The 27526-nt window shown below is 56.8% G+C and overlaps 6 protein-coding genes across 6 annotated transcripts; 3 read left to right on the forward strand and 3 right to left on the reverse strand.

The window, feature by feature from the left end:
* Positions 1-330: 330 nt before the first annotated feature.
* Positions 331-2998, reverse strand: pro11 (Striatin Pro11; the record flags this gene model as incomplete). The annotated part of the gene is made up of 4 exons (XM_037317316.1): positions 331-590; positions 640-2502; positions 2556-2828; positions 2902-2998. The coding sequence occupies 4 exons, from the start codon at positions 2996-2998 to the stop codon at positions 331-333; spliced, it is 2493 nt and encodes an 830-aa protein (XP_037183531.1).
* A 1715-nt stretch (positions 2999-4713) lies between these two features.
* On the reverse strand, positions 4714-9567 carry CGCA056_v002058 (Uncharacterized protein; the record flags this gene model as incomplete). The annotated part of the gene is made up of 2 exons (XM_037317317.1): positions 4714-4896; positions 4951-9567. 2 exons carry the CDS (start codon positions 9565-9567, stop codon positions 4714-4716), a joined length of 4800 nt encoding a protein of 1599 aa, XP_037183536.1.
* Positions 9568-19494: 9927 nt separating this feature from the next.
* MNN4-1 (Protein MNN4) lies at positions 19495-20385 on the forward strand (the record flags this gene model as incomplete). The annotated part of the gene is made up of 2 exons (XM_037317318.1): positions 19495-20255; positions 20331-20385. The coding sequence occupies 2 exons, from the start codon at positions 19495-19497 to the stop codon at positions 20383-20385; spliced, it is 816 nt and encodes a 271-aa protein (XP_037183537.1).
* Positions 20386-21027: 642 nt separating this feature from the next.
* On the reverse strand, positions 21028-22068 carry CGCA056_v002060 (Ubiquitin and WLM domain-containing metalloprotease; the record flags this gene model as incomplete). The annotated part of the gene is made up of 1 exon (XM_037317319.1): positions 21028-22068. One exon carries the CDS (start codon positions 22066-22068, stop codon positions 21028-21030), a length of 1041 nt encoding a protein of 346 aa, XP_037182463.1.
* Positions 22069-23228: 1160 nt separating this feature from the next.
* Positions 23229-24080, forward strand: erd2 (ER lumen protein-retaining receptor; the record flags this gene model as incomplete). Its single annotated transcript, XM_037317320.1, has 4 exons — positions 23229-23253; positions 23339-23397; positions 23456-23522; positions 23587-24080. The coding sequence occupies 4 exons, from the start codon at positions 23229-23231 to the stop codon at positions 24078-24080; spliced, it is 645 nt and encodes a 214-aa protein (XP_037182462.1).
* A 1860-nt stretch (positions 24081-25940) lies between these two features.
* On the forward strand, positions 25941-27417 carry CGCA056_v002062 (uncharacterized protein; the record flags this gene model as incomplete). The annotated part of the gene is made up of 2 exons (XM_037317321.1): positions 25941-26534; positions 26593-27417. 2 exons carry the CDS (start codon positions 25941-25943, stop codon positions 27415-27417), a joined length of 1419 nt encoding a protein of 472 aa, XP_037182461.1.
* Between the last annotated feature and the right edge of the window lie 109 nt (positions 27418-27526).

Here is a 27526-nt window from a genome sequence, read left to right on the forward strand (position 1 = left end):
CAGGCATAGCGGAGGGTATCGACAGTTATAATGAACAATGCCCCAGTACAATATTACAACAGGACGGCTGGCACCAGTCACGCCCGTATCCTGTCCCCGTGCTTCTCAAAGGCGCCCCAGCCCACTGCCGGCCGCCCAGAGCTCACTCGTTTCCTCATGCTAAACGTCCTCGTTCCCAATCATCCCATTCGTCTGTCTTTCTTGCCAGGGTCTTGCATCAGAAGTCAAGTTCCGAGAGCATCCGCATCCGCATCCGACCCAAAGATAACGACGCCATTCAACGGACGCTATGCTGCTGTATATTTTTCTCCGTTTCTTCGTATACGCCGTCTACCGTGCAAACACCTTTACAACACCATCGCCGCCACCACTGACAACCCACTTGCCGTCCTGGCTCCAGACGACGGAGCAAACTCCCTCGCCACGCATGATGCGGTGGCTCGTAATCTCCTGCGTGCAGGATCGCTTCTCAAGACTCCAGAACCGCAGGGAGGCGTCGTGGCCGGCGCTGATGAGCTCACGGCCATCTGGACTAAGAGAAAGGCTCGAGATCGATGCAGGGTGAGCGAGCATGTTGTACGTACATTGCCCTGACTTCATTAGCAAGTAGCCTTCTTCACAGGATCCGCCAGGACTTACCGCTGTTTGCATCAAAGAATCGCACGAACCGATCTTCGTGTCCAGAGATGATGACGCCCTCGACGCCAGATCCCGCCATCGACCTGCCGCCTCCCGTAGGTCCGCCACCAGCACCACTGTCCTCTTCAGACATGCCGCTCTGGGGCTGCTCCAGGCCGACAGTGGTTGCCACAACAGCATTGACGCTCGTGTTGACCGTTCCGTCGTACGTCTCCAAGCTATCCATGGTTCCCGTCTGTTCACCTGACCTGGTGTCGTAAACAAGAATTGCCGCGTCAGAGTAAGAAACGACGAAAGATTCGCCATTAGGGCCAAGGGGTGTGATGCAAGTCGGGGTGCCCGTGGCTCCCTCGGGTCTCTTGATGTTGTGTACCATGGTGTGGTTAAATGGGGAGTTGGTAGCCATGTTGGGCTGCGGAGTGCTCGAGAAAGCGCTGCCAGAGCTCATAGAATTGCCGCGAACGCGACCTCTGCTGCCCGTAGGCCCAGCTCTGTTCGTGCCTGGCTGAGGACTAGTCAGCTGAGGCGGTGCGCTGACCGCCCAAAGACGGACGGTACCATCCGCACCTCCAGACACCAGCATGATGCGATCAGGACTACCGTATTGGTTGTTCTGTCCAAAGACTGAGCCCAGAGTCGTTGGCAACACGCACAAGGCCCATACGGCATCAGTGTGTCCCTCGAGAGTCGCCTTCGGGTCGACCCTGCCACGCTCCCAGACTCTGATGGTGGCGTCTTGGCCGCCAGAAAAGATCCAGCCATCGCCTTGGGCACGTCCGCCAGTCGAGAAGTTGGGGGATGGAGACCAGGATGTCAAACAGAGGACCGCTCCGTTGTGACCGCGGTGAGAAAAGTTGGCTGTTACATCGAGGTCAGAGGCGGCGTTGGTTTGACCATGGCCGTCGACGCGGGGGATGTGGAAACGCTTGATCATGCCGTCGTCGCCTGCGGTGCAAATTTCAGGCTCACCAGGACTGCCGCCGCCGGAGAAGATGACCGTCCGCACGGTGTCGAGATGGCCTCGCAGACCGAAGCGCAGCTTGAAGTTGCCCGTCTCCGCCTTCTGAGCGGCTGCGTTCAACGAAAGCTCGTGATCGGCACTGCGCCTCCTTGACATGGAGCCTTTGCGGCGATGAGGTGCTGGCCCGCGGTTGGGCGACTTGGGAAGGTTATCTGCCGTAGGAAAAGCGTCCGTATCAGGTCGGTTGGTCGGTTGCTGTAAGGGCTGCGACGAATTTGACTCGGGGAAAGCGCCCTCAGGGAACTCCCATCCGTCAGTCTCAGGGGCAGGTCGGTTAGCTTGTTGAGGCTCGTCTGTTGGTTCGACACTATTGACCGACTCAACGGCGTGGCTAGGCCGCTGCTGCAGGTTGTCGTCCAGCATACGGGCGGTCACGGACATGGGCTGCGGCCACTCGTTTCCGGCTGCGTACATGACGGGAGGAGCAGGCTCGGGGTTCGGAGGCGGCATTTGTTGCGGCGGCTGTTCGGCCGGCCTCATGGGGAGGCTCGTCGGCTGGCTTCTTTGCATAGGGGGCGCGTGATTAGGGGCGGGGGGTGGTCGATTGGCCTCGCGGACATGGTTCTGCGGCACGAGGGAAGAAGAAGCGAATGGGAAGGGCGGCTCCTGGAAGGGTTTGCCACCGGGAACACCGAAAGGCTCGCCCTCACGAAGATCTTCAAGAAGCGGCAGCGGCGGCGATTCGCGAGGAGGTAAAGGGTTGGCTGGAGTGATCATCAGGTAGGTGAATTCTGCTTGGCACTGGTCCAGGAACGACTTGAGGTCGGCTCGCTGCGACTCGTCATCGCCCTTCTCGACATCGATTTCGTTACCGTCGGCGTTGGTAGGCTTCTTGTTCGAGGCTGCGAGCACCTGTAAGCAAGTCTTTGATCCATATTGCGTATCCCGAACTCACGTCGAAGCTTCTCCTGGATCATGGCGGCGCGATCCTTCTCGGCCTTTGCAGCTTCCTCGGCTTTGGATCCTCCCTTGAGCTGCGCGGACTGATCCTTGACCTTCTTCTCGAGAATTGTGACGTATTTCTTGAGGGCCTTCTGGGTGGCATCGGCCCGTCGTGCCTGGCCTTCGAGGGCGGCTATCCTGGCCTTCATCTCCTGGCGCTCAATCTCCCACGCATTCCTGTCGCGTTCGTGACGGTGCCATTCGGTTTGGAGGAAGCGCATGACGCCTGTTTGAGGGTTGTGGTCAGCGGACGCATGCTCTCAACTCAGTGCGTAGGTAGGTCGGCGACGATAACGTACCCTGTAGCGTATACTCGGTCGCATGAGGCTGGCCAGAGCCGTTGCCCTGCATGGCGCCGCCCATCTCGTGTCCTCCAGGCCCCATGCCGTTTCCCATGTTCGTCCCCATGCCCGAGACCACCTGCCAGCTCATACGCGCGCAAGGGAAACTGGTCCCCAGCTAGCAGCTCAGCACTGCCGGCAGACGTCGAGGTGGAAGGGTGTTTGATGGGTGTGGTTGACGATGGAGCTCGATCGAGGTCCTTCTTTGCTGGGCTCCCGCTGTTGCGGCCGCGCCTTTGATGTGCAAAGAAATAGAGACAGAGAAAGTGGTGATGTGTTGTCTATGGCATCTGCCGGACGGGAAATGAACGGCGGCAACTGGTCGGGGTGTCGATGCTGGCGTGGGCTCAGTCGGCCGTCGTCGTCGTTCCTTCCTTCGTGTCGGCGTGTCGTCGTTGGCGAGTTCGTCAATTCCAAACCCCCCAAACCTGGCAGGATGGATGGTGGTTGAGAACCTGAGGTGGGTGTGGTGGCAGTCGAGTCGGAGCTGCGGCCCCCCTGGTCAATTGGAGCTTTCCGCTGTCCTGCTCCTGTCGCGTCGGCCAGGTCCAGTAGGAAGTATCAAGGTACCACCTCAGTCACCTAGTCAGTGGAGGGCTCTTGACACTGAACACTCTGCTCCACGCAATTGGCCCGGTGCTGTTGGGGGGTTCTCAGGATCGTGGCAGACGTCGTGGGATCGCAGCTGTTCGCTTCGGATCGAGGCAAACAGAAAAAGCACACGGCCAAGGAAGAGGTCACACCAAGGAGGAAGCTATGCGCGGGAATGGGTGGCCGCAGAGATTTCGTCGATAAGTCGCGTTTTAGTGGCTTTTTCGCAGCGCAGACAGACACAAGCAGGAGAGACAGGCAGGCAGGGCTGAGGTACCGTTCCTAGGTAAGTAGGTAGTCACTCCCGTCCAAAGTCAGGTCAGCGCTGTCACGCTGTACAACTGCACTGCACTGGCTGCCCTGCACTGCGCTGTCCGTTTGTGACTGAGCTCCCCCAACCTGCGTTGCCGCCAATTTTTGGCCCAATCAGACGGAATTTGCACAACACTCACACCCTCAGGCATCAGCATCAGCAAGGTTCCACCCTCTATTCAGGGGCACAGGCCACATTGCCTGAAGATTAGCTAATGCGCCTCCTGTATCTCTTATCGCGGCATTTGTGCAGCGTTGCATATCTTACCCACAGTAGGTATGTGGATATTGTGCAGAGCGTTGTGCATCATCCAAGAACCCAAACAGCCACAACACAAGGCACCGCTTAAGCTTCGCACTTGTTCATATCAACTGAAATCGTTCCTATCTAAGACGGCTATTCCCCCTGAATGGAACATCCAAGCCCAAGAATAGTCGTAGGCTGGCGTCCAAACGCACCCCCCTAATCTACACCCAAGCCATCTGACGACACTTATTACAACCAAGGAAAAAAAGAGAAAAAAAAAGGAAAATTGGACTTTTATCCGCCCGGCCAGAGATCGATCAAAGCCCAAGCGACTCCGTTCGCATGCCCATATCACGCCGCCCGACGAAACGCAACTTAATGAAAACCAACCCCATTCTCCAAAGCCAAGCAGGGAAACGCGGCCACGAATGCACTCACTGCCCGACTGCCCTGCTTCTGGTATCATGTCTGCCGCCATCCCAAGCCCTATCTCCCCAACAATGTCGGCCCCGCATAGCAGCGAAGCCATCCTGCAGTGTATGATGTCGAAATGTCCTATGTACTTGAGATCGTCATGTCGTCAAAGGCTCAATGCCAGAAATATGTCATCCTCCATCCCTTTAAGCGTAGTGAGGCTCGTCTTGGCAAGCGTCCATGACGCGCTTGGCGTTGTTGATGATCTGCGACAGGTTCTTGAGCACCGGGTCGTTGCCGGCACTGCTGCTGATGCGAACGAAGAGCTGCTCCACACGAGCCACCAGCATACCCATAATCTTAGGTGTAACTGCGCGGGCGTCCTCATCCTGGATAATAATTAGCATTCGCGAGACTAGAAAGTACCGTGGGTGGATGCTTACCATGTTGCCAAGAGATACCTGCAGGCTGTGAACAACCATCTCGAGCCAGGCAATTCTCTCACGAGTGCATGACTCAAGGTTCAAGCTGACGGTGGCAGTCACCGTCAAGAGAACCAAGTGAGGCAAGTTGCGGACAAACTCGGGACTATACTTCGACATGTACTTCTCAAAAACCTCCTGCTCGCGGCCAGACTGCATCCAGCGGACAACAGCCTCCTCAGCCCTGCCTTCTTTCATTGACTGGTTGACAACAGCAATACGAGCCTGCAGGTCCGCATCGTATCCAGATTCAGGCTTCGCAACAGTCAAGGCCTGCGAGTGACCGTAGCCCATGGACTGGTGCGAGGCGCGATCGGGGCTTTGGACGTTGCTGTAGACCTGGCTTTGAGCTTGGCTATGAGCTTGGCTATGAGCTTGGCTGTGGGCCTGGCTTGGAACCTGGCTAACGACAGATGGAGCGTACGAGGGAGCGGCGTGGTGATGGGGCACCTGCGCCTGCTGCTGGGCTTGCTGCTGCTGGGCCTGCTGTTGCTGTTGCTGTTGCTGCTGGGCCTGGGCGCGAATGATCTGTTGCTGAGATACGATGTGCTGCTGGAGCTTGACAAACTCGTTCTGGTACTGTTCCTGAGTAGCCGCCATGCTGGAGACCGTGCCCATGAGCTGAGTGACCACATTGGTGAGCTGGTCAATCTTCTTAGTCTCGGCAAGGCGCTGGGCGTTGATGGCCTCCATCTCGGTGCGGTGCTGCTTCTGAAGCTCGCCAGCGACGCGCTGGCAAGCCTGGACAGCCATGTTGGTGAAAGACGGGCCGAGGCGGGCGGTCAACGTGTTGACAACCTCCTGCTGAACATTGGCTGCGACGGTCGATCCGACTCTGTCAGAGATGGCCTTCACAAAGTCGCCGTTCTGCAGCGCGTGCTGGGTCGCGGAAGGAAGGGCCTTGTGAATCTCCTTCTGAATAGAGTGGGAGACCTGAGCATTCATGCTCTTAGAAAATTGGTCAGATACCGCCTTGGAGGCGACATCGGAAATGGCAGGAATGACGGCAGTGCTGAACTGCTCGTTGATGAGAGCGTGGAGCACTTTCTGGGTGTTCTCGTTCAGGACGTCAGACACCATGTTGAGGAGTTGACTCTGGCGCTCAGTGAAGTCGGCTTCGCGAGCACGAAGACCATCCTCGATGCGGCTGTGCAGGGTCTTGAAGGACGTGTTGAGAAGACCATTGAGGCTGTTCTGCAGACGAGACTCCATACTGCTGATTGCAGATTCAACCGACTCCTGGGTGATGGCGTTGGAAGATTGCTGCTGCTTGTCTTTCGAGTTGTTGTTGGAAGAACCGACGCGAGGAGATCCGTTGGATTGCGGGTCTGTAGAGGCGGCAGCAGCAGCAGCAGCCGCGGCGGCGGCAGCGGCCTTCTTCTTACGGCTCTTGCGTTCCTGCTTCTCTTCCTTCACAGGAGGGACAGGAGCCGGCGTCTCCTCGTCCTTGGCCTCGGCCTTCGCGATCTTTACTGGGGTGACGGATTCGGGGCCGCGGCGGGGGGTACCATCATCCTGGGAAGGCGTGGTCTGGAGCAGAGATTCCTTGGCAATGTTACGGGCCGAAGGATGGCCTCCGTCGTTGTTCTGGTGGGAAGGCTCGGCGGGCTGAGCAGCAGGAGGCTTAAGCTTGGAGATGGTGACAACACCAGCTTCAACAGCATCAACGGGAGCCAGGACCTTGTTGTCTTTGGACCATCCGAGTTCAGCCTGCTTGATGAGAAGGCAGGCAACACCCTTGGAGTGCATGGCGTAGAGCTCGAAAAGGGTCGGCTCGTCGGTCTCTTGGCTCATGGCAGGGTTGCACAAAATGTCGAGACTGCGAAGAATGCCCCGGTTCGCAAACGAGTACTCACGCACGCCACTAATAACAGCAGTAGAGTCGGGTTGCGGGATGGAGGCATCCTGGGCCACCAGGCGCTGAATGTACTCAACCTGCGACACGCTCTTGAGGTTGTACTTAGGAGCCGAAAGATGCGCAAAGTAGATGGAGTTGCGGGTCGGGTGGCCGATGACCAGCATGCCAGTGGGAGGGTGGTACATGACACTGCAGACAGCGTCTGACTCCTTGCTGTGCGGCAGGTTGAACTCCTGGACCGGCTTACCGAGAGCAAGATCCCAGAGCTGCAGGGTGTGGTTCTGCTTCATGCCGATGATCATGTAGCGCAGGGCGCAACGCTTCTGGTAGGGGCGGAGCTTATCGACCAAGAGAACCGAGGTAGGCCATGCCTTCTCACCCTCAGGAGTGCTAGTCAGAGTCATGAGAGGCTCCTTGATCTCGAGCGAGGTATGCGCGGGCAAGGGCCAACGCGCGTCGCTACCCTCCTCGGCGGCAGTGAGGTCGCGAACGTCCCAGAACTTGACGCGGCCAGACTTGTCAAGAGACACTATCACGCTGTCATCCTGACTGAACGTGAAGTCTTTACCGGCCTTACCGGTGTTGATCTTCAACGAGCATTGCTTGGCCAGCTTCTCTGTGTCGACGACGCGGTCATGACCAGGCTTGAAGAGGTTGTTCTGCATGATGTAGGTGGGCCAGATGACGTTGATCGACTTGCCGCGGCCAACAGCGAAGAACTCAGGGTGGATGGTCGAGGTGCGGGCGCGGGTCTTGAGGACACCACCGGGGGCGTCACCACCTTCGTGGGAAGCCATGGGGGGAAGAGCAAAGCCATACTGCTCGGGGTGGGCGTCTTCAATGTGGTCCTTCTCGCCACTCTTGATCTGAACCCAGTAGACCGTGCCGCTAATGCCAGTACCGATTATGGCCTCGCGGTGAGTGCCACTGTGGTCAGCGGGCGTAACCGACATGGCAACGTTGAAGATGCGATCCTTGGTGTCGGTAAAGATCTTTGCATCCTTGCCGTCGTCCTGTCGGATGACACGGAGACCTCCAGCCTTGGACATACCGTAGGCCATGTAGCTCTCCGTCGCGGTGTACAGGTTGCGATCAATCTGGTCGAATTCCTTCTTGAGACGAGCAATGTCCATGATGGCCTCGTCGCGGAACTGGGGACGGGGCTCGGTGGCACCATCCTGCAGGCCAATTGAGATCCAAGGCTTCATGGGGAAGTTGAAGACCTTGACGGGCGAGGGAGTTTCCTCCTCAATCACCACAATCTCATCCTGGTCGGCGCTCTCCCAGCTATCGGCGACGGCGTGCGCAGCAGCCTCCTCGACAATCTCGCGAACCTCTTCGGCGACCTCGGCAGAGACGACCTTCTCGAGGAGATGTCTGTTCTCCTCGCGGTCCAGCTCCTTCTTGATGGCCTGGGCAGCATGGTGGGCGCTCGCCTCGAACTCTCTCTCAGTCCGGGCGGCGTCCATGTCTTCCAGATCCTGCAGATACTCGGGCCGCGACTGCTCTTCCTCAGCGCGGGCCAGAGCCTGCTGAGCCTCGAAATCCGCCTGCTCGGCGATGTCGTGAACAGCTTCCGACACGGTCTCTTTGTTCTTCTCCGCGGCGGGAATGCTTGCAAACGAGGCAGTTGAGCCGGGAGTGGGGTTAGCAAGTTTATCGGCGGGGGAAGAACCGTGGCCAAGGCTGTGGCGGGCACGCTCGGGGGAGGCGAGAGGGCTGCGCTCGTTGTTGATACGCTTGGATTCGCTTCCGTGATGAGAGCTCGGAGAGTCGTGGGTCTTTTTCAGGACCTGGAAAGCCGGGCCTGCAGGTGACTGGCCAGCAGAATGAGGTGGGGCGATACCCGAGATGGAACCAGACTTGGGGGTGCGGTTCTGTGGCGAAGTGATGTGAGGCTCATCGAAGCTGCTGCTGGCATTGTTGTAGCCATATTGCTGCTGGTGGTGTTGAGGCTGCTGCTGCTGCTGCGAGTGAACAGGCGGCAGATTGGCCTCCTGCGTCGAAGGATAGGAATAGGTGCTGAAGTTGCCACTGGATTGGGCGTAGGTGTTGGGGTCGTATTCGAAGGAGGAATTTGAGGGAAGGTGCGACAGGCTGGGGGGAGCTTGTCCAGCCTCGGCGAGGACTCTCTGGAGAATGTTTTCACCACCCTGAGGCAGAGGAGAACGAGTCGACTCGATCAAGAGCATGTCGTTCTGGCTAGGCTTTGGGCGGTTCAGCAGATTCAGCAGGTAGGCGCGGGTGTCATCGGGGGGCGATGCGGCGGCGCCGAAGTTCGCGAAGGAGCCGTTCTGGGAAGGCTCCGGTCGCGACTCTTCGCCATCGTGTGCTCCTTTCATCAGAGCGGCGAGCAGACCGGTCGGGTCGGCGGGGGCGCGAGCCGGCGCAACGATCTGGGTCTGGATGGACGAAGGCATCGTCTGCTGTTGCAGCTGCTGGTGGTGCTGCTGAGGCGACTGCTGGTACTGATCCGGCTGATGGTGGTGCTGGATCTGCTGAGACTGCTGGGAAGACTGCGAGGCATGCTGCTGATGCTGCTGGTAGCTCGGAGGGTCCTGGCGAGGCTGAGGCTGCGACTGCGACTGTGACTGCGAAGCTTGGCCACCACCGCCGGCACCACTGAACTTGAGCAAGTTCAACAAGTTGGTGGTGCGATCGCCGTTTGAAGGCGCGCTGCCTCCGGGGGGCGTCGGAGCCGGGGGCATGGGCGACACCATGATGGCGTCTAGGAAGGGATTATTCGACGAGGGAAACGAAGGACAATTGACGCGGTGACCCTTCCGTCGTGACGCTGAATTGATGGTGGTTGATTGGAGATGTAGAGAGTTGAAGGGGATGGAGGAAAGGAAGGCGAAAAAGAGGATCTGAAAATAATTTTGGGACGGGATCGATGACTTGGGAGGCTGGAATCTCAGCCCAACCTAACACAACCCTGTAGCGCCAGCGAAGGTGGTGCAGGGGGGTGACGTGGTTGAATTGAATGGGAAAGACCTGCCGCAGGTGCAGGTTGCCCAGGTCAGTGTCAGTCGGTGTCGGTGTCGGATAGGTGCGTGTGGTGGTGCGGAGGGAAGGAAGGGCCGATGGGGAGCACCTCAGGGCAGCAGCTTCCACGGGGTTTACCTTAGCTTTGGCAGGGCAGCTTCGGCGTGTGGATTGGCGCGTCCGCCTGCTGAAGAGAGGGCCGTTCAGTGGGTGGTGCAGCACTGGTGCGGATTAGATTGGGGGGGAAGCGATGGGAGGAGGTTCCTGGACCAAGCTCAGGCACGCTGGGGGGCTGCTGCTGAAGCTGCTGCTGGAGCTGCTGAAGGTTGATGAAGCTCCTGCTCCAGTACGGATTACCTCCCGGTCGCCGGAGAAATGCAGAGGTGCCTGCTGATGCCTGGCCATAGCTCATTGGCCTGGGCGCGCCTCAGGTAAGCAACGAGCACCTTCTGTGTTGGTTGGCCAGGGACACTGGACAGTGGACACTGCTTGGAGTGGAGATGATGCTGAAACGGGAGAGACGTGGACCGTGCGCCTGCTCCAGTGCAGTGTCGTGGTGCAGAGCAAGGCCCCCCCCCACTTCGAGACTTCCATTTTCTGCCCGCTTGCAGAATCCGAACATCACAGTGTCCAGTGTCCGGGTCGTCGTGTCTGACATAAGCAAGTTTCCGGTGGGCTGGCTACCTGGTGCTGGTGCTGGTCTAAGAACAACCGCAGCGCAGCACAGCACAGCGCAACGCAACGCAACCGTACGCAGACAGCCGAGTCCATGAACCCACGTACTTTGCTCCCCTCTGCCTTACATTTCACCAGCTGTTGACGGCGTCGCTACAAGGCAACCGGCCATTGTTTGACACACACACGCAAAGACTTTTTCGCTCTGCCCACCGTCGCGATCGGCTGGCATCCGTGATATTCCCCTCCAGCCTGTCGAAACCCACGAGACTCCGTTCGGCACGATACCGCAAACCACGGCACGAGGACCAGGGCGCAGTCCCTTTTCCATTCGGACGTCACTCACACATCCTCCTCATCGAGAGTTTGCGCTCTTCAGAGTCGCCGCTCCCCCGTCCTGTCCCGTCCTGCCCTGAGGATTGCCGGCCGGAGAAACCCAGCGAAACAATCCCGTCAAGGGACCACAACCCACCCTCTTCTACGTCACCACCTCAACAGTCCAACATGTTCTGCTTGCGAAGGTAAACTATCCATACCTACCCAGTCGCGCAGTCACCTTTGCTAACAGCGCAATCCAGCTGGCTCCCGCTCCTCTTCATCCCGACCAACGCCTCTCCCGCCTTCATCTTCCTCTTCTTCATCTGCACCTACTTCCTCAACCGACCCTGCGTCTACTGCAGCTTCCTGCTTCTCATCCTCTTCCTCACCTCGTGTAACTGGTCCGACCGATGCTTCTTCGACTTCAGCAGCAACTGGTTCCAACCCCGCCCGCCGACCTCCCTCTCCACCTCCCCGACACCCGACATCGATCCGAACGCGAGCTTCAATGCCACTGTCGTCGAGGTGATCAACTCGACTGCCAGCGCCCTGGCCGGTGCTGCTGCCGAAGAGCTGGCACGTCAAAGACAAGAGTGGACCGGCTTGGGCATCGAGTGGCTGCGCAGTCTCCTGGGACGGAGGGAATGGCGGGTCGAGTGTCTAGACATCAACATCCGACTGTAAGCGTGAGAACAGCAAGAGGAGGAGAGTGCGTGCAAAGACTTATGAGTTTCGATGAGTTCGCGCGTTTGAAGGCAATGCCACGGCCGTAATGGGGCGGCCTAAAACAAATGTGCAATACCAGGCGGGTTTCGGATGCATACTACGGCGTTGTCATGGTGCGTGTATTCTTTTTGTACTGGATAGAGCAGAGTGAAAGACATGCTCGAGGGTGATTCCTCGGTATTGCTGTCGAGCCAGTGTCATCATCGTTTGAGTACACTTATGGCTCGAATGTACAAACAACAGGTCCTTGGATCATTGGCCGAGTATGGCTCCTATGGGCGAGCCCACGGGCAGCTGCAAAGGCTTTCTCGCAAATACAAGCAGGTTTTGTACTATACCCGATATGCTTGATGTTCGAGTGGTCTTCCTCTCGCCGTGTACAATGCTTGTGTCTGCTTACCGCAATAGACCTTCTGACCGCGCGCCTCCCGACCATACCCGTGGACGACTTTTAAAGGGTTGACGCCGGTAGTACAAACGAGTATGGCCTTCATACTAGTCTTCATACTGCCTTCCTCTCGTCCTTTAGTGTGAGATGGCACTAGTCAAGGTGCCAGTGCGGCATGTATGAATAGTGCCCACGTACCAGGTGAACTTGATGTAAGGTATTACTCTGGACGGAGATTGCTCCGTAACTTCGAGATCACATTGGGTTGACCAGGCCAGACGGTGCAGTGAAATGGGAGCAAACGATCTTCCTGCGTGGCTCTGACAGCTTCTCTACAAACCCAGCGTAGAAACTTGGTTATATTGCCGAAGGGCTCTTGGCCGTCCTCCGCCATATCCTAGTCCAGGTATCTCGTCACCATGTATATCTCACGAAGAGCGAGTTTTCAACTGTCTGGGTTTCTACGCCATCCTCCATATTGCCTACACAAGTACAGCATCTCACATGGCACGCATCTTCATCGCAAACGTTGTGTTAAAGAGCTATTATATTGAAGTCATGCAAAAATGGAAATTCCGCGTCATCTTGGCTTCTCTCCTTTAACGTATTTTACCTTAAGTACGTCTGTAACTAAACTAACTATACTGAACCGATGGCTTTAATAACCGTGGATTATAGCTGTAAATGATATAAAAAAGATCGCAGTGGGGATCATGTGAATTGTTGTGTTCACAGACCCATACATACGTCCCCAAAAAAACTCAAGCCAGTTCGGAAAGAGCAATCAAATCTTGTGTCGTCTCCAACACCAAAATATTTCGATCTCCTTGAAAGTTGTAAGAAGAACAAAGTCTAAACATGGACAAAATGATCATGATAGGCATATCAATAACACATAATATGCTGAACTAGAAGTCGAAATCTGAGGTCATGGTTCTGCAGCCAAAGCGCCCCATGACATGTTCATGATGTTCGACATCCGTTCAAGGCAAGGCCATCACATTCTCGCCGTGGCCAGCCCGTCGCATCACATTGCCATATATCCATTCAAGGTTAAGATACTGGGTCTCAAAGGGTCTTCCCAGACCCATCCTGATGCCGATATTCCGACAAGCTCGCGATCCCAGACATGGCCGCTGCAGGGGAAACAAGCTTCTGGAGACACGTCGCTTGCGTCTCCGCTCACGTGGGCTGTGCCGATACGCCGCGCAAACCCTCGCATGAAGATGAAGAGGGTCCAAGATCAGCCTCATTGACGACACGCCGAACCAAGATGACGGAAGAGGGGCCGAGGCCTGGAACAAGCCGGCCGGCACTTGACATAGCGAGACATCAAGTTCGGCACTCAATTAAAGTTTGGCCTCGTTCCCGCGACAGGAAGTGTCCCCCGTCCAGCCCCCGGCGTCTAGCCCGACGCGGCTTATCCTCTGTGAGCTTGGAGGCCGGATAGCATGACCCTGTCCGAGAATTCTCATCACGGCCGTGGCGGTGACGAAGGAGCGGAATCGCATCAGACCCACTCGACATGCCCGGGTGCGGAATCGAGGCGGTGCGGCCGCTGCGGCGGCTGTGCCCGAACCCCGGAGCAGTCATCCCAGCCAGCCCTGCCCACATTACGGGCACACGAGCGTAACCGTAACGGGAACACCGGGCAATTAATATCGAACTGCGGATCTTCGCGGTGGTTAATTTTTGTTTAATACCGCGATGGTGATGCAATCGGGTTGTGGCGTCAAAGACCCGGGAGGTGGTGTAAACGTTTGACAGCGCTTGCGATACGTGCGCACCGGGCCTTGATCACCATGTTCGTCATGATTCGGGCGAGTGACGAGGAAGCCACGAAGCTTGTTCGCCCTGCTTAACCACTTCGATTGTGGCTGCCACGATCAGGCCATGCGTGAACGAATGCGTACACTCGACCAGTGCACCGGACCAAGAACGGTCTCGACGACAACGTGACAGAACCATCTTCGGGCTTCTACCAATTGTCTCGCTTCGGGATATAGCTGTGCTTGGCGGAGCTGGCCTTCGCCGTGACCAGGTTGAGCAAGAGATGGAAATGTTTTGGGAATGATGGCCTTCTCTTTTGCCTCCAAGGTGTGGTGAATTGAGGACGTTTACCCCGGCTCTTGGAGACCACGGGCAGAGCCACGAGGACATCAACGCTTCCGGCGAATGTCTCGCGACGCACTTCCCGCAACTCGGTTCAGCCAACCACGAGCTCATGGCTCTATTCTTATTACAGTGCAATGTGACAAGGTTCTCCTCCAAAGGTCATAATAATCCTGAACCTTTGACGACTGCTGGGAAATCATCAGATGGCGTCTGAAGGAAGGTCCAGACACGGCTCTGTTTTCATCAGGCAGCCTATGATAGTTGGCTGGCTGAAGGAATTAAAACCACTCCTTGAGAGAAAAGAGATCTCACAGTCCTAAATGGATGCTTGCAGAAGACAACAAAGTCGTCTTTTGCTGGCCGTGGTTTAACCGCTGCCATTGGCCCTGTTCGGATCCAAACCTCGAAAGCCATGGGCCAGCCAAAGATAGTATGGAGCATTCTTGGCCAGAAATGACTGCATCTCGAAGGATTCCACGACGATCGTTGAGATATTCCACTTTACGCCCGACGGTCAATATGCATCAGTCGTTATGGCTGTATCCGAACGTCAGAGTCGATGCACGACTTGAGCCGGGAGAGCGGCAAGAAGCCAAGACAATGCCAATCTCCAGCCGCCAACCACACTGTTTCCCCAGCCTTTCCTCGCGAAAGGAAGGACAACACGCGACAAGGCGATCATGTCGATAAGGTGCGATGAGCGGGGTGGAAAGGTTGCCCAGCAGGCTGCAGCTTTTGAGTTGGTTGCCCCTGTCATGTCATCACCGCGGTGTTGTTACCAATCCGCCGGTTCGGTGCCGAACATGCGAGAGTTTGCCATGTTGAGATGCAGACATCGGATAGCCTTTCCCAGCTCTCTCTCCCTCCGTGCTCGCTGGTGGCATTGCTAGATCTGAATTGCTGCAGCTAGTTTGCAGCGTAGCCGTGCCGACTTCCTTCAATTGCGTGGCCAGTGACGAGTACCGAACAGTGACATTAGGACCTGAAACCATGTGCCACGAATGCGTCTGCTGCTAGCCGCCAGAGATGCCATGTTGCCGTGGGCCTAGCGACTAGGAGTGCTGGGAGAGCGTCACAGAGGCGGTAGCTCAAGCCCTGGAAGGCAGCTTGAGGGCCACCGAAGCAGCCCAGAGAGCACTGTGGCACAGCCTTTCTCGATGCTGAAAGCTCCGACAGGGAGCGCTACCCCGGAGGCGGACGATGGGCGGGCGGAGCGGAAGCGCTGTGTCGCGCCACAGGTACCTGGTGGAAAGTCAATCTGAGGAGTGTCGAGTTATGCATCAAACAGAGAGAGTGATGGGCAGAAGGGCAGAAAAAGAAGAGACAAGATTGCATTGGACGTGCGCCGACCTGGGGCCAGACAGCCGTTGTCCCAAAGAAGGATAAGGGGTGCAGGGGGTAAGGGAGCAGGGCCACGCGTCTCTGTGGGACTGTGCAGCAGCCAACGGCCAATGGCACGAAACGGAGGCTGACGCTGAGAACGCTGGGAAGCAGCTGTGCCGGGGTTTGGGGTTTGTTTTTGCTGCTGCTGGCCATCCCAATTCCGTTCCAAACTTCCATCAGGCGCTGGCTGGCTGTTCTGGCTCTCCCGACTTGGGACGATTCAATCAAGCGGTGCGGTTCGTCAGCGGCCACCTCCTGTCTCGGGCGCCCATTTCCAGACGTTGCAGAGCTGCAGAGCCGCCCGCCGATCGCCAAAGGGGGATGTTCCCTGGGAGAGTACGGAGCTTCGCCTGCGAGTCTCTCGGATGGGCGTACGAAGACACACGCTGCGTTCGGATGTTGCAGCATGGGATGAAATTTCGCGATTCACGAGGTGGCTGACGGGAGAGATGCAAGATGACGAGCGGCTCGTATTGCAAGACTCTGTGCTGTGCGTACGGTATCTTGTCTGCGGTGGCCTCTCGCGCATAGGTGATCCATAGGCAGAGTCCGAGGATGACAGAAGGCCAAGCGGCGGAACGGAGTTTGCATATATCGGTGATGTTGGGGAGGTTGAATCCTTTCGGTATGGTCAGCCTGGCGACGGGATTCTGCCAGCAAGCGACGCCGAGGATGGCCAAGATGAGGCCCCGGCGCAGTGACTCGGCTCATTGGCCCGGAGGCACAATGGCTGGAGTTGTGAAGGCAGCGCCAAACGTGCCAAGCGGGCGGATTCGCTTTCCCAAGGCCGTGCCAGTTTGCCAATTTCTGGGAAATGGCGTCGAGCTGGCGCTGGCAGAACGGCACCGTAGCCGTAGCCGTATCCGTAGCTGTAGCCGCTTTCTCGCAGTCTCTGTCTCTCCCCGCGTACGTATCATACCTTGTCCCGTTAAGCAGATATGCAATCCTCGGGAGTGATCTTCGCTGTCAACCTTGAACAAGTTGCTCGCTGTGCTGCTGGATGAGATGGGATGGGTCGGGATCATGGATGATGGCTGCAAATGAGATGACGGGCACGCGACAGTCGACAGCGGACGATGGACGGTTGACGGTCGACGGTCGACGGTCGATGTCCCATTCGCTGGGCATGGAAAATGCGCCCGTCATCGATATCTTGTCGGTCGCGGGAGCGAATTTCTGTTGATTACGCCCAGATTGGCTCGGAGGTAGGCGACAGGGGCAGCTTCCATTTGATGGGGGCCGGCTTTGAGAATGGAACTTCCATTGGGAGGAAGGGTTGGTTCCATTGTGACGTTGACGCCAATCCATGGCCGTGGACCGTGGTGGTGTGGTGGTGGTGCTTGACCTTGACCTTGACCCTCGGGAGGCAGGTCGGGTGCTCTCCTGCCAATTTCGATATCGGGAGCACCGCAAAGTCCGGGACCGGATTGATGCATATTTTGTGATGACGCATGCCCATTGGCCATCTCTCCCGCGTATTGCTTCTCTCGTCTGAAGACTCTTCCGCTGACTGCGGCTGATTGAGAGTTTATTTGTACGGGCTATACATAACGCTTCTGCATCTGCATCTCTGCGCCTGCGCACACAACGCAGCAGCAGCTGATATATCAGATGATTCTATGTTATTATTGGGACAGACATGATGGCCAGTCTAACAGCACCAGAGCTTGGCCTAAGAGGGTTCGGGTAGCCAGAGACAACGGCGGTGCATGGGAAGATCGGCACGATAGTGAGCGCCTCTAGGGAGACATGCATGTACTTGATAAGGCAAGGTGAGGTATTGCGTATCGGTTAAGTGCAAGGTGTCTCTTAGGTCGGTGCTGACGCCGGAGCCACTCCTTGTGCTGCCAAGACCGCTAGCGGCTTATGCGGCGACCGGGACCAAGAAACACCAAGGAAGGAGAGCACACGACCACGACACCCTCCCCCACCTGGACCCGTCCACCTTGTACTATGTAATCCCCCTCCCCTGTCCAGCCTGCCGTCTGCAAGTGCGACTGTCCAGTGGCTGTTCAGTGGATGAAAGGGGCCTTTCCGAGCGCTGTAGGCGGGAACCCTGCGACCTCACGCGATCATCTAGCACCTATCGAACCTCTTGTCCTTTTCAACCTTGACTGAGGGCAGCGAGGTGACTCGGGTCCATGACAGTCAACTGTGAACCACAGGAATATCAAAATCTGCCGTCTCCATCCCGCCCTCCGAGGCCCGGCCAGTCCAGCCCCAAGCTTCTTTTTTGGTCGCCTCTTTTTAATTAACTCTATGTTCCGTAAATGGGTGTTTATCCACCCCCCGCTGGAGACTCGTCACCTTTTGCAGTCGAAAGCGCGGCTTGTCACTGGCTCCCGTGCGCTGGTTCATGGCTCAAAGACTAGGGCCTCCTTTTCCTGCGCGGGATTACGTATGCCACTAATCATGGCACATACGCGCAGACGTTGGAACCGATTTTTTTTTTTTTTTTCTTCTTCTCCCCTACTGGTGCAAGCCAAGGAATGTGGGAGGACGTCTGACGAGGAGTGCCACTGGGGACATTGGGGACATGGGTGGCACCACAGCAGCGGTGCCCTCACCAGTCACCACGAATAGACTATTTTACTCTCTCTACCTTATTGCTGCGGACTGACTGACTGACTGACTGACACTGACCCCTATTACGAATGGAGGTATCCATCTGTCGGGGCTGGTGACGGTGGTACGTAGGCGCGAGTACGTACCACAGTTTATCTGGCGGCGGGAGACTCCCTGTTCCGCCCTGCCCTTGTCTTGTTGCGTACATTGGTCCGATGTCTGGGCTGTTCAGTCCGATGTCTTGTCCTGGCCGTCTAATCTTGTTTGGCAGACAATGTTTCTTTGGAGAAGGTGTCTTTGTATGTGTGAGAAGAATCCAATATTGGAAAACGTGCCATTCACTGCCTGGGTGTTCAAGATGCAGAGAAAAAAAGGAACGAGTCCTCGGAAAGAATGGATCAGAAAAAGACGGCCCAGATCTTGGCAAGGCAAACAGGGTCGCAACAAGTCAAGAACTACCTACTGGGTATCCGTAAGGTATGCATCTACTGCGTACGGATAGGTAAGGTATCCGTAGGTTACCTCTGTAAGAAGGCGGGCCTCGGGAAGCAGAGGCAAAGGAAGGAACGGTGGACGCTAAGGCAGGATGATGCGGCAACACCCACGACGTGCAACAGCCCAACGCCTCCTCCCCAGAAAACGCCTCTCTCTCTCTCTCCCGTCCCTCGCTGCAGACACACCTCTCGGCGAATCCCTCTCCACCCCCATTGGGACGGGAGTCCACGTCCACGTCGGGAGGAGCTGGAGACTGCCCTGGACGTGGAGTTGGGGACTGGCCTTGGCCTCACTCACTCACTCACTTACTCCATGTACTCCTCCTCGCCATCCCATCCCACATTTACATATCAGTCTCTGCCTCGCCCTGCCCGCGCTTTACACATGTCCACTCCGGTTCCTCCTTCTGCCTCTACTACTTCTTGGCATTCACCTACTTCAACGTCCCAGTTTCCTAAAAGCCTGGACTTGACATCGTCTGCACATCCTCTACATCAGGGTCCTCCTCCATTTCCATCTCGTCTTTCCTACCATTCCACGGCAGTCACCGCCTCCGCTCCCGCTGTCGACGCTTACACCGAACCGCCCACTCACATCAACAACTTATATCGCCTCACCTCACCTCACCTCACCTCACCGGCCTTACGATACCCGCAACATCGAGACCGCGTCTACTACAAACAACCTCCCGTGCTTTTCAGTTATTACTGCGCAGTGATACCCCTCGGCAAGTTTGGTTATCAGTGGCCTTTGGAACCGCCCTCCTCGTCTTGGCTTTGGACCTTCCTCCTACCTCCATCGTCTCCCATCCACTCGACGACTTCTTGGCACTGCGAACCCTCCCACCCAAAATTCGAACAGACCCAAAAATCCAACAAACGGTCTTTCCTGTTTCTTGGATTGGCAACTCTTTTTCTTAATCACCCGTTCACGAGGTCGACAATTTGCTCAGCAACCTCACTACTCACCAGAGCAACAAATTTTCACAGCCGCCACAATGCGCTTCAGCTTCGCCCTCCCCATCGCCCTATTGGGCCTTACTGCCACAGTCGCCGCGGCGCCCTCACAACAATCACCCAACGCGGCATCACCGCCAGTCGTCGCTAAGCGCGCAGACACCAAGTACTTCCACGAACCCTGCTGCGGCGAGGAGCTGGGCCACTACGACATCCGCTACTTCACCGAGGCTGTTCCATACGACGAGCACCGCGTCGTCCTGCGCAACCTCATCCGCTCTTACCTTACCATCACCAAGAAGCTCAACATCGAGACATGGCTCGCCCACGGCACCCTGCTCGGCTGGTGGTGGAATGGTAAGATCATGCCCTGGGACTACGATCTCGATGTTCAGGTCTCTACTGCAACTCTCTACTGGCTTGGCCAGAACATGAACCGTACCGAGCACGAGTACGAGTGGACCGACGCCGAGGGCAACCCCCAGAAGGACCGCTACCTGCTTGACGTCAACCCCCACGGCACCGACAAGGACCGTGGCGACGGCCAGAACATCATCGACGCCCGCTGGATCAACATGGCCAACGGTGCTTTTGTCGACATCACCGGTTTGGCTGAGCGCGATCCCTCTGGCATGCCAGGCGTCTGGAGCTGCAAGAACTACCACCGCTACCGCACCACCGATCTCTTCCCCATGCGCGAGACTGAATTCGAGGGTGTTCCCGCCATCATTCCCTACAGCTTCGAGCGCATCCTTTCCGAGGAGTACGGTACCAAGAGTCTGGTCACTACTGAATGGCAAGGGTAAGTCAAGATCTGCGCGGAATTCCGTCCGCCTATTTAAGCTTCTTATGTGCCGCGACTAACAATTACCTGCAGACACAGATGGGAACCTGAACAGAAGGAGTGGCTCAAGGTGCAGCAGTCCTCCTAGAAGGCGACGGCGGAAGACCTTGCGGATGATCTCGAGTGGTCAAAGTAAGGATCGTATTGGATTTGGATCAGCACAAGCGATGGCCGCGACTTGTCTTTTTCCCACAAAAGAATATGGGTATATTTTTTTAACGGCGGCATTTTCCGTTTTGCACGCTTACATGCATTGGTGGCGTTCCGGACATGGTATGGCATGGCATGAGATTAAGGTGTTCCAGGGTCAGGGATTTTTGACAGGGAGGACACTCGGGCATTACCTCCCTTTTTTTTGTTCCTTTTGTCACATCATGAAGATGGAGAGTATCGCTACGATGAGCATCGCCCGTTGGGTAGATATGGCGCGCGGGCTGGTTGCCATATGAAATGGAACCATCCGCAAAGCCACTAGAGGAGTCGCATGTGCACACTAGATACCCAAAGATACCGAGGTGCCAAGGACCTCGAATTGAACATGTGACAAACACTTATGAGATTTCGTGTTGGATCGTGCTGAGATTATCTTTCCTCGCTATGGAAGCCCCAAGCCAGCCAGTACAGCGACATCATACATAATTATTACCAACGCCATCGCAATGCCCAAACCCGACAACCATAACAACCTAGGCTAGTGTGTGTAAATGCAGACCATGACCAAAAGTAGAACTCAAGGTGATGCTCCTGAATCCGGCTTTCCGCCATCCCTCCTTTCCATATTCATCTTTTTCAGGCGTTCCTCTGCGGCTCTGGCTAGAATCTCCCGCCGGCTCAAGCCCTTGTTGTCAGCGGCGCTTCCGCCGACAACAAAGTCGCCTCCCTCCCAGCCCCCGTGGTCCTCGAAACCTTCCTCCTCGTCCTCTCCAGCCGCATAATAGGATGATGATTGCCCGACGGTCTGCCCGCCGTGCTTCCAGTCCGCGGCGTCAACCTCGCGCTCGATCTGGTGGCACAGGTCCCAGAAGTTCCTGTCGTGGGGGCCGTGGACATTGTGTGCCAACTCATGACACAGCGTCTTTCGAATCGTCTTGTAGTCCCTGTATCCGTCATGCGCGTCCGTCCTCAGGCGCAGCTCAATAACTTCGCCCTGGTTCCGGTTCAGTCCTAGCAGTCTCGTCGTGCCTTCGTGGCTCGACTGCGTGTTTGATAGCGGCTCCATCTCCGTCAGCAGGCCGACGCTGAACTTGTGCTTCACCATCGAGGCGCGGATTCCCGGATCCTCCTTCAGCTTCTCCAGCAGCGCCAGCGACCGCTCCGGGTTCGGCAGCCCTGCCAGCGGCCTGACGGACAGGAAGGTATACGTGCTGTGCGCCTGCGACCGCGCCTGATCCCGCCTCCGCGACGGGCGATTCGCCCTCCGCGCGGCGCTGCGGGCGGCGTTGCGGCGTGCAGCGAACTCGGACGCGGCCTGCAGGGAGGCAACCTCCTTCGCCTCGACGCCCATGAGCATGATCTTCTTGCCCTGCAAGTCGGCGAGGGACATGTCGGGGTCCTTGAACGGGGGCTTCAGCAGGCCGAGCTTCGGGACGATGAACTTTTGGTTGGAGGCGGGGATGGAGAGGGTGTCTTCGACATCTTCGGAGAGGTGCGTGATGGTGCCGTCGCTGGGGAACTTGAAGGTGTGCGGGGTGTTGCGGTGGGTGAGGGTGATTGTGATGGCTTCGTCGGCGGAGTCGTCGTAGTCGAACTCGTCGCGTTGGGGTTCGGCCATGGTGGGTGGGTTCGTGGTTTCTTGGAGCTGTGGTGTTTGAGAGGCGCTAGATCGGTGTATATGCAAGTATCTGATGATGCTGTGGGTAGATGCGACAAGTTTTCGAAGATTGAGAGATGCGCTAGAGATATATACAAACGAGATGACTGCGTAGAATGTGCAGGAAGGCGGCGTTGGGGGCGCAGGCGCAAACGCAGCCGGTCACCGGTGAGGCCGTCTGGAGAGTATTCGCAGTGTTTGTCATTCAGGCAGCTTTGTAATACGTCACTCGCTGGCAGGTGGACTCCGGGCCTTCGGGCTGGACTTAGGGGTGGGTCCGAAGGCACGAAGGGTTCTTCTTTCCCGTCAGTGCTCTCTTCGGAAGCCAAGACACCGGGAAAGCTTCGGGCAATCCGAAAGATTACCTCAGCAAGGACGGGCAACGGAGCAGACGGGAGAGAAACAGGGACGGCGTCACTGCTTCCGCGAGGCCATGGCTCGGGCTCTCATTGGTTCCTGGATTGCTGAGGTAAATGACCAGGAGACAGCTAGCGAAGTGGACCTACCTAGGTATCCTCGCGGAAGCGGCAACTGGCGGGAATGCACCCTCACACTAATAGCACCCACGCACCCAAGCACCTGCAGCGCTGCAACACGGCTGCAGCTGTCTCACAATCCATTAGCTAAGCCGAAACCAGGGACCTGCCTTAGGTAAAACAGCAGGCGGCCAGCCAAACAGGACGCGGCGTCGCTGTCAGTGCTTCGCTGCCACTGGTCGAGAGACGGGAGGTGCCCTACCGGGTTGTGGCTTGGCCTGTCGGTTCCAGCTTCCAATGAGCGTGCAATCGCGTTCGTGTCCTTTCGACCTCCTGGAACCACGGTCCCAAAAAAAAATAGCTGCCAGCTCTGCCGCACACAGTTGAAGCTCCCTCCCTGGACACATCTCAACGCCAACGCCAACTCATCGATCGCGACGACAGACGACACCGGTCACCACCACGACCACTACGACAGCAAACACCTCCCATCCGCGCACTGCGAGTCCACGCCGCTCCGAGGCTGCAATTGCTTGACCACAATCCCCACTGTTGAGGCAGCTTTAAGCTCCGATCCGATTCGACTGAAGCTCCCGTCTCCCGTCCACTGCGACCGATCCCGCCGCCCCCCGCCAAGCCGCGACGATGCTCAACCTCTTCCGTATTCTCGGTACGTGTAGCCTTCACCCTGCGCAGCGTGCCGAAGCATGTCTGCCCCGTCTTGCGATGGCTCTGTCGACTAACACGGCTTCCAGGGGACTTGTCCCACCTTGCCAGTATTGGCATCCTCCTCCACAAGATGGTTCAGCTGAACGTGAGTGTTTGCGATGCCAACAATGCCGTCACCCGAGCCTTTTCTAATCCTTCGGCAGAGCTGTTCCGGTATTTCGTTCAAATCACAAGCTCTCTACCTTTTGGTTTACATCACCAGATACCTTGGTATGTCGACCCTCGTCGTCCTATTGCCACCCGACCTCACTTAGCTGACATCTTCCGTCAACAGACCTATTCTCAACCAGCAGCCTGTGGAACCTGGTCTTCAAGATTCTCTTCATTACCTCCCAAGGCTACATCGTCTACCTGATGACGACCGCCTACAAGCCCACCAACGACCCCAACCAAGACACGTTCCGCGTCCAGTACCTGCTTGGAGGCGCCGCCGCCCTGGCCATCGTCTTCCCTTACTACTACACCTTCTGGGAGATCCTCTGGGCCTTCTCCATCTGGCTCGAGGCCGTCGCCATCCTGCCCCAGCTCTTCATGCTCCAGCGTACTGGCGAGGCCGAGACCATCACTACCCACTACCTCGCTGCCCTCGGTATCTACCGTGCCCTGTACATCCCCAACTGGATCTACCGTTACTTCACTGAGGTGAACCACAAGGTCGACTGGATCGCCATCGTCGCCGGCATTATCCAGACCATCCTGTACTCTGACTTCTTCTGGATTTACTACACCAAGGTGATGAAGGGCAAGAAGTTCAAGCTGCCCGTCTAAAGTCTCTTTGCCTACTCTTAAAAGAGTTTTCTTCGTGCGTTTTCCTCGCCTGGAAACTTCCGCGACGGGCAACGTGACGGAGCTGAGAGTCATGGGCTGCACTAAATACTCCGAGAAACATCGGAGACTAAGTGTTGGGCATGACCTGATTTCTTTTCGTCCAGTCTCATCAAACACAACACATCGGATTTCAGGCACACACATACAAAAATTTGGCCAGGTGCTAGGTACGGGATATCCTCTGCGTGCAGGATGGATGCATGACAGGCGTTGGGAGATATGGTTAGTTTTGCATGGGGCGTGCCACGCAGCCAGTCAGTCACGCCACGTTTTTGGGTGTTGGTTGGATGGCTGATTCTTCTTCTCACAGATCGACGGAGATCGTGGACGAACAGGAAGAAAGGCCGGGACACCACTGGTATATAGATGGTCAATGTGAAGAACGTTTCCAAATCTCTTCAGCCCGCTTTCTCAAGAACCCCTCCTCATCGTATGCCAGCCGCCCGCACGCGCCATGGGGCGGTTACCGCGTGCTGCGATGGCTCGTTCTTTTTCGGTTAGTTCGCCGGCTTCCGAAAATCTTGATCTTGTTCTTGGGTCGCCGACTGAGGTCGGTCCCTGCTCAGTATTTGTCTCTCGTCGTCATTTCCCAACTAGGAGGGAGGGGCAAAGCAAAAGAAGCAGACCCTGAAGGAACACCTCCCTTCTTTTGAGTTAGGAGCGATTCAGGAACAGACTCTGCAGAAATCTTGTCAGTTCCCCTGGAGTCCCTCCGGCTACCCCGACCTTCGTGGTCTTGCCCGCATGCCGGGCCCGAGTCAAGTGACGCCGGACAGGGATATGCGACACCAGGAGCACGAGAGGATCGACGCTGGTTAGAGGGGCAATCCCGCCATTGCAACACCCCTCCTTCAAGAGCCTCAACCTGACCAGGGATCCAGACCAACTTTGGCTTTTGAGACAATACCAAGCTCGGAACGCAACCGAATATTGATGCCGCGAGGGTATAGCAAACCACTCCCGTTCGGCAGGCATAAACTTTTCTGTCGTTTCTGTCAGCTTTCTGTTTCCAAAGCCCCTTGTGAAACCATCTGTGCATTAACCACCAACTCGAGCCTGGGCGTCTGACCGAATGAGAAGATGGGACGGTTCGCGGCGGGCCCAAATCTGATCTATGGGAAAGGATACCATTCCACTTCAACTCCACTCCTTTGAGAGCGTCCGAAAGGCAACCAACCGGGCAACGGGCAGTTACCAGCGTCTGGCCCAACCCCGTCCGTCTCCGCCCCCGTGCCTCTGCCAATGAAGCCGACTGGATAGCGACGGGCGTGATATCGAAGCGGAGTCAACCGCACGGAAGGGGAGGGATGATGGGGTCAAACCAAAGAGGAATGGTGCCGTAGGGCGGCGACAAGAGTCGTGGGACTGGGGGACAGTTAGGACGAAGCGGTCCATAACATGGGCGAGGGCCGCCGACTAGGGACGTTTGGCGGAACCTTTGGCTCTTTTCTTGGATTGGTCTTTTGTTCGTGTTTTCATCTTTCCTTTTGTTCGTTTCTTGTGTTGACGTGAATCCAGGAATTATACATCTTTTGTGTGTTGTGTGTTTTACTACCCGTGGAAGAGTAGGGATAATATGGTTACAGCAAAGAGGAGGCATACATAATCCGACATGAAATCATGGTGAAGGCTTGCCTCCCACGAATACTACTACTATCTGCTTGGGTCTGCTTCGTGTTAGCGGCGGTAGCAAAGGCAGATGGGGCCAAAGGACGGTGGGCACGATGGGTCGACGCGGGGGATCATCAGTCACCGGCACAGCCTCACCGGAGGCGAGGGGGAGCAGGAAGACATATCATGATGGACCTCTTGGGGAGGCGGGATATGGAGCCCCCAACGGCGTCGGTGGACATCAACAAGCCCATACCCCTCGAAGACCGCGTCGTGCTGGCGGTACCCACGCCGGCCGCCCTCTTTGGGAGACAAGATAGCTTCAACCCTATCGACCAGATCAACCAGGCGTCCCGGTCCGCCCAGCAGGCCATCGCCTCGGCATCACAGTCGGCGGCACAGGCTGTTCAACAAGCCAACGACCAGGTACGACAGGCCCAAGACAGACAACGACAGGCAGAGGAACAGGCAAGACAGGCCAACGACGCCGCCACGAGGGCGTCCATCTCGGCGAACAACGCCGTTGTACAGGCACAGGCGAGCGCGAGGGAGGGCATTGCCAACGCGCAGCAGCAGGCGAGGGAGAGCGCGAGCAGGGACATTGCGGCGAATCTGGCGTCTGTGACGAGCAGTGCGAACCAGCAGCTGGCGTCGCAGATTGCGAGCATCCAGGCGAGCGCGAGTATCAGTGCTGCCCAGGCCATTGCATCTGCTACAGCTTCTGCGAGTGCTGCTATCCAGAGTGCTCAGCAGCAAGCGCAACAGCAGATCCAAGCTGCCAGGGTACGTCTTTGCAACTCACTCACACTTTGCATCACTTACACGACTAACACATGAACAGGACGACGCCAACTTGAGAGTCTCACAGGCACAGGGAGCAGCCGTCTCAGTCACGCAAGCAGCACTCGCAGTTGTGGGCGCGATCATCGGCTCTTCACTTCTCACCATCTTGGGCTTCTACATCTGGACACGCTATCGCCGGGGCAAACGCAAGGAGGCAAAGGAGAGGGAGCTACGACGGGAAATCAGCTACCCGAAACAGAATACGCTCATGACGACAAACGCATTAGCGGCCAACAACGGCTACCCGCCAGACTTAAAACGTTCTATATCACCGACGAGGCCAGACACGGCACGGACGACGGGGTCGGGCGGGATGGGGTACGCGGTGAGTGACTTTGGCGACGGGGCACCAAACTTTTCGAGAACGACGACGTTCGTCAGTCAGTCGGCACCTCAGATGCAGACGATACAGCGAGAGCCGTCGGTGAGTCGAAAGCCAGTGGTGCCGCCGTCGCCGAGGAAACAACCGCCGTACTCTCTCTTCCCGCCAAAGTCGAGAGACGGACCGCCGAATACGGCTCTGCCTCCCACTCCGGCTCCAGCTCGAAATAGAGAGCAACAACAGGAGCAGCCACCGGGGACCGGGGGATCACAAGGACCTCCTCCGCCATTTGCTTCAGCCACCAACACCAACCCGTTCGCTTCGACCAACAACGAGAAGCTGAGCAAGGTGGACGAGGAAGGCGAGCTTGTGGAGGGCAGCAAGGGCTGGTTGAGACGGACGCAGACCGTGAGTCCGTTTGGGGACCTGGTCGACAGCCCGACAGGGGAGAAGGGTTCGGACTGGCCATTTAGGAGGTCAGATTCGCCGCCTCCCAAGTGAACAGGGAGGGAGGCCGAGAGGAGGGGGCGGAGGAGGAAAACACGCCTTTGGACGACTACCTATGATTAATGCGCTCAAAAATAACGTTCACTCTTTTGTTCTACTATTA

Source organism: Colletotrichum aenigma (assembly GCF_013390185.1).
Source record: "Colletotrichum aenigma strain Cg56 chromosome Unknown KSG_Cg56_contig02, whole genome shotgun sequence".
NCBI classification, from domain to species: domain Eukaryota; kingdom Fungi; phylum Ascomycota; class Sordariomycetes; order Glomerellales; family Glomerellaceae; genus Colletotrichum; species Colletotrichum aenigma.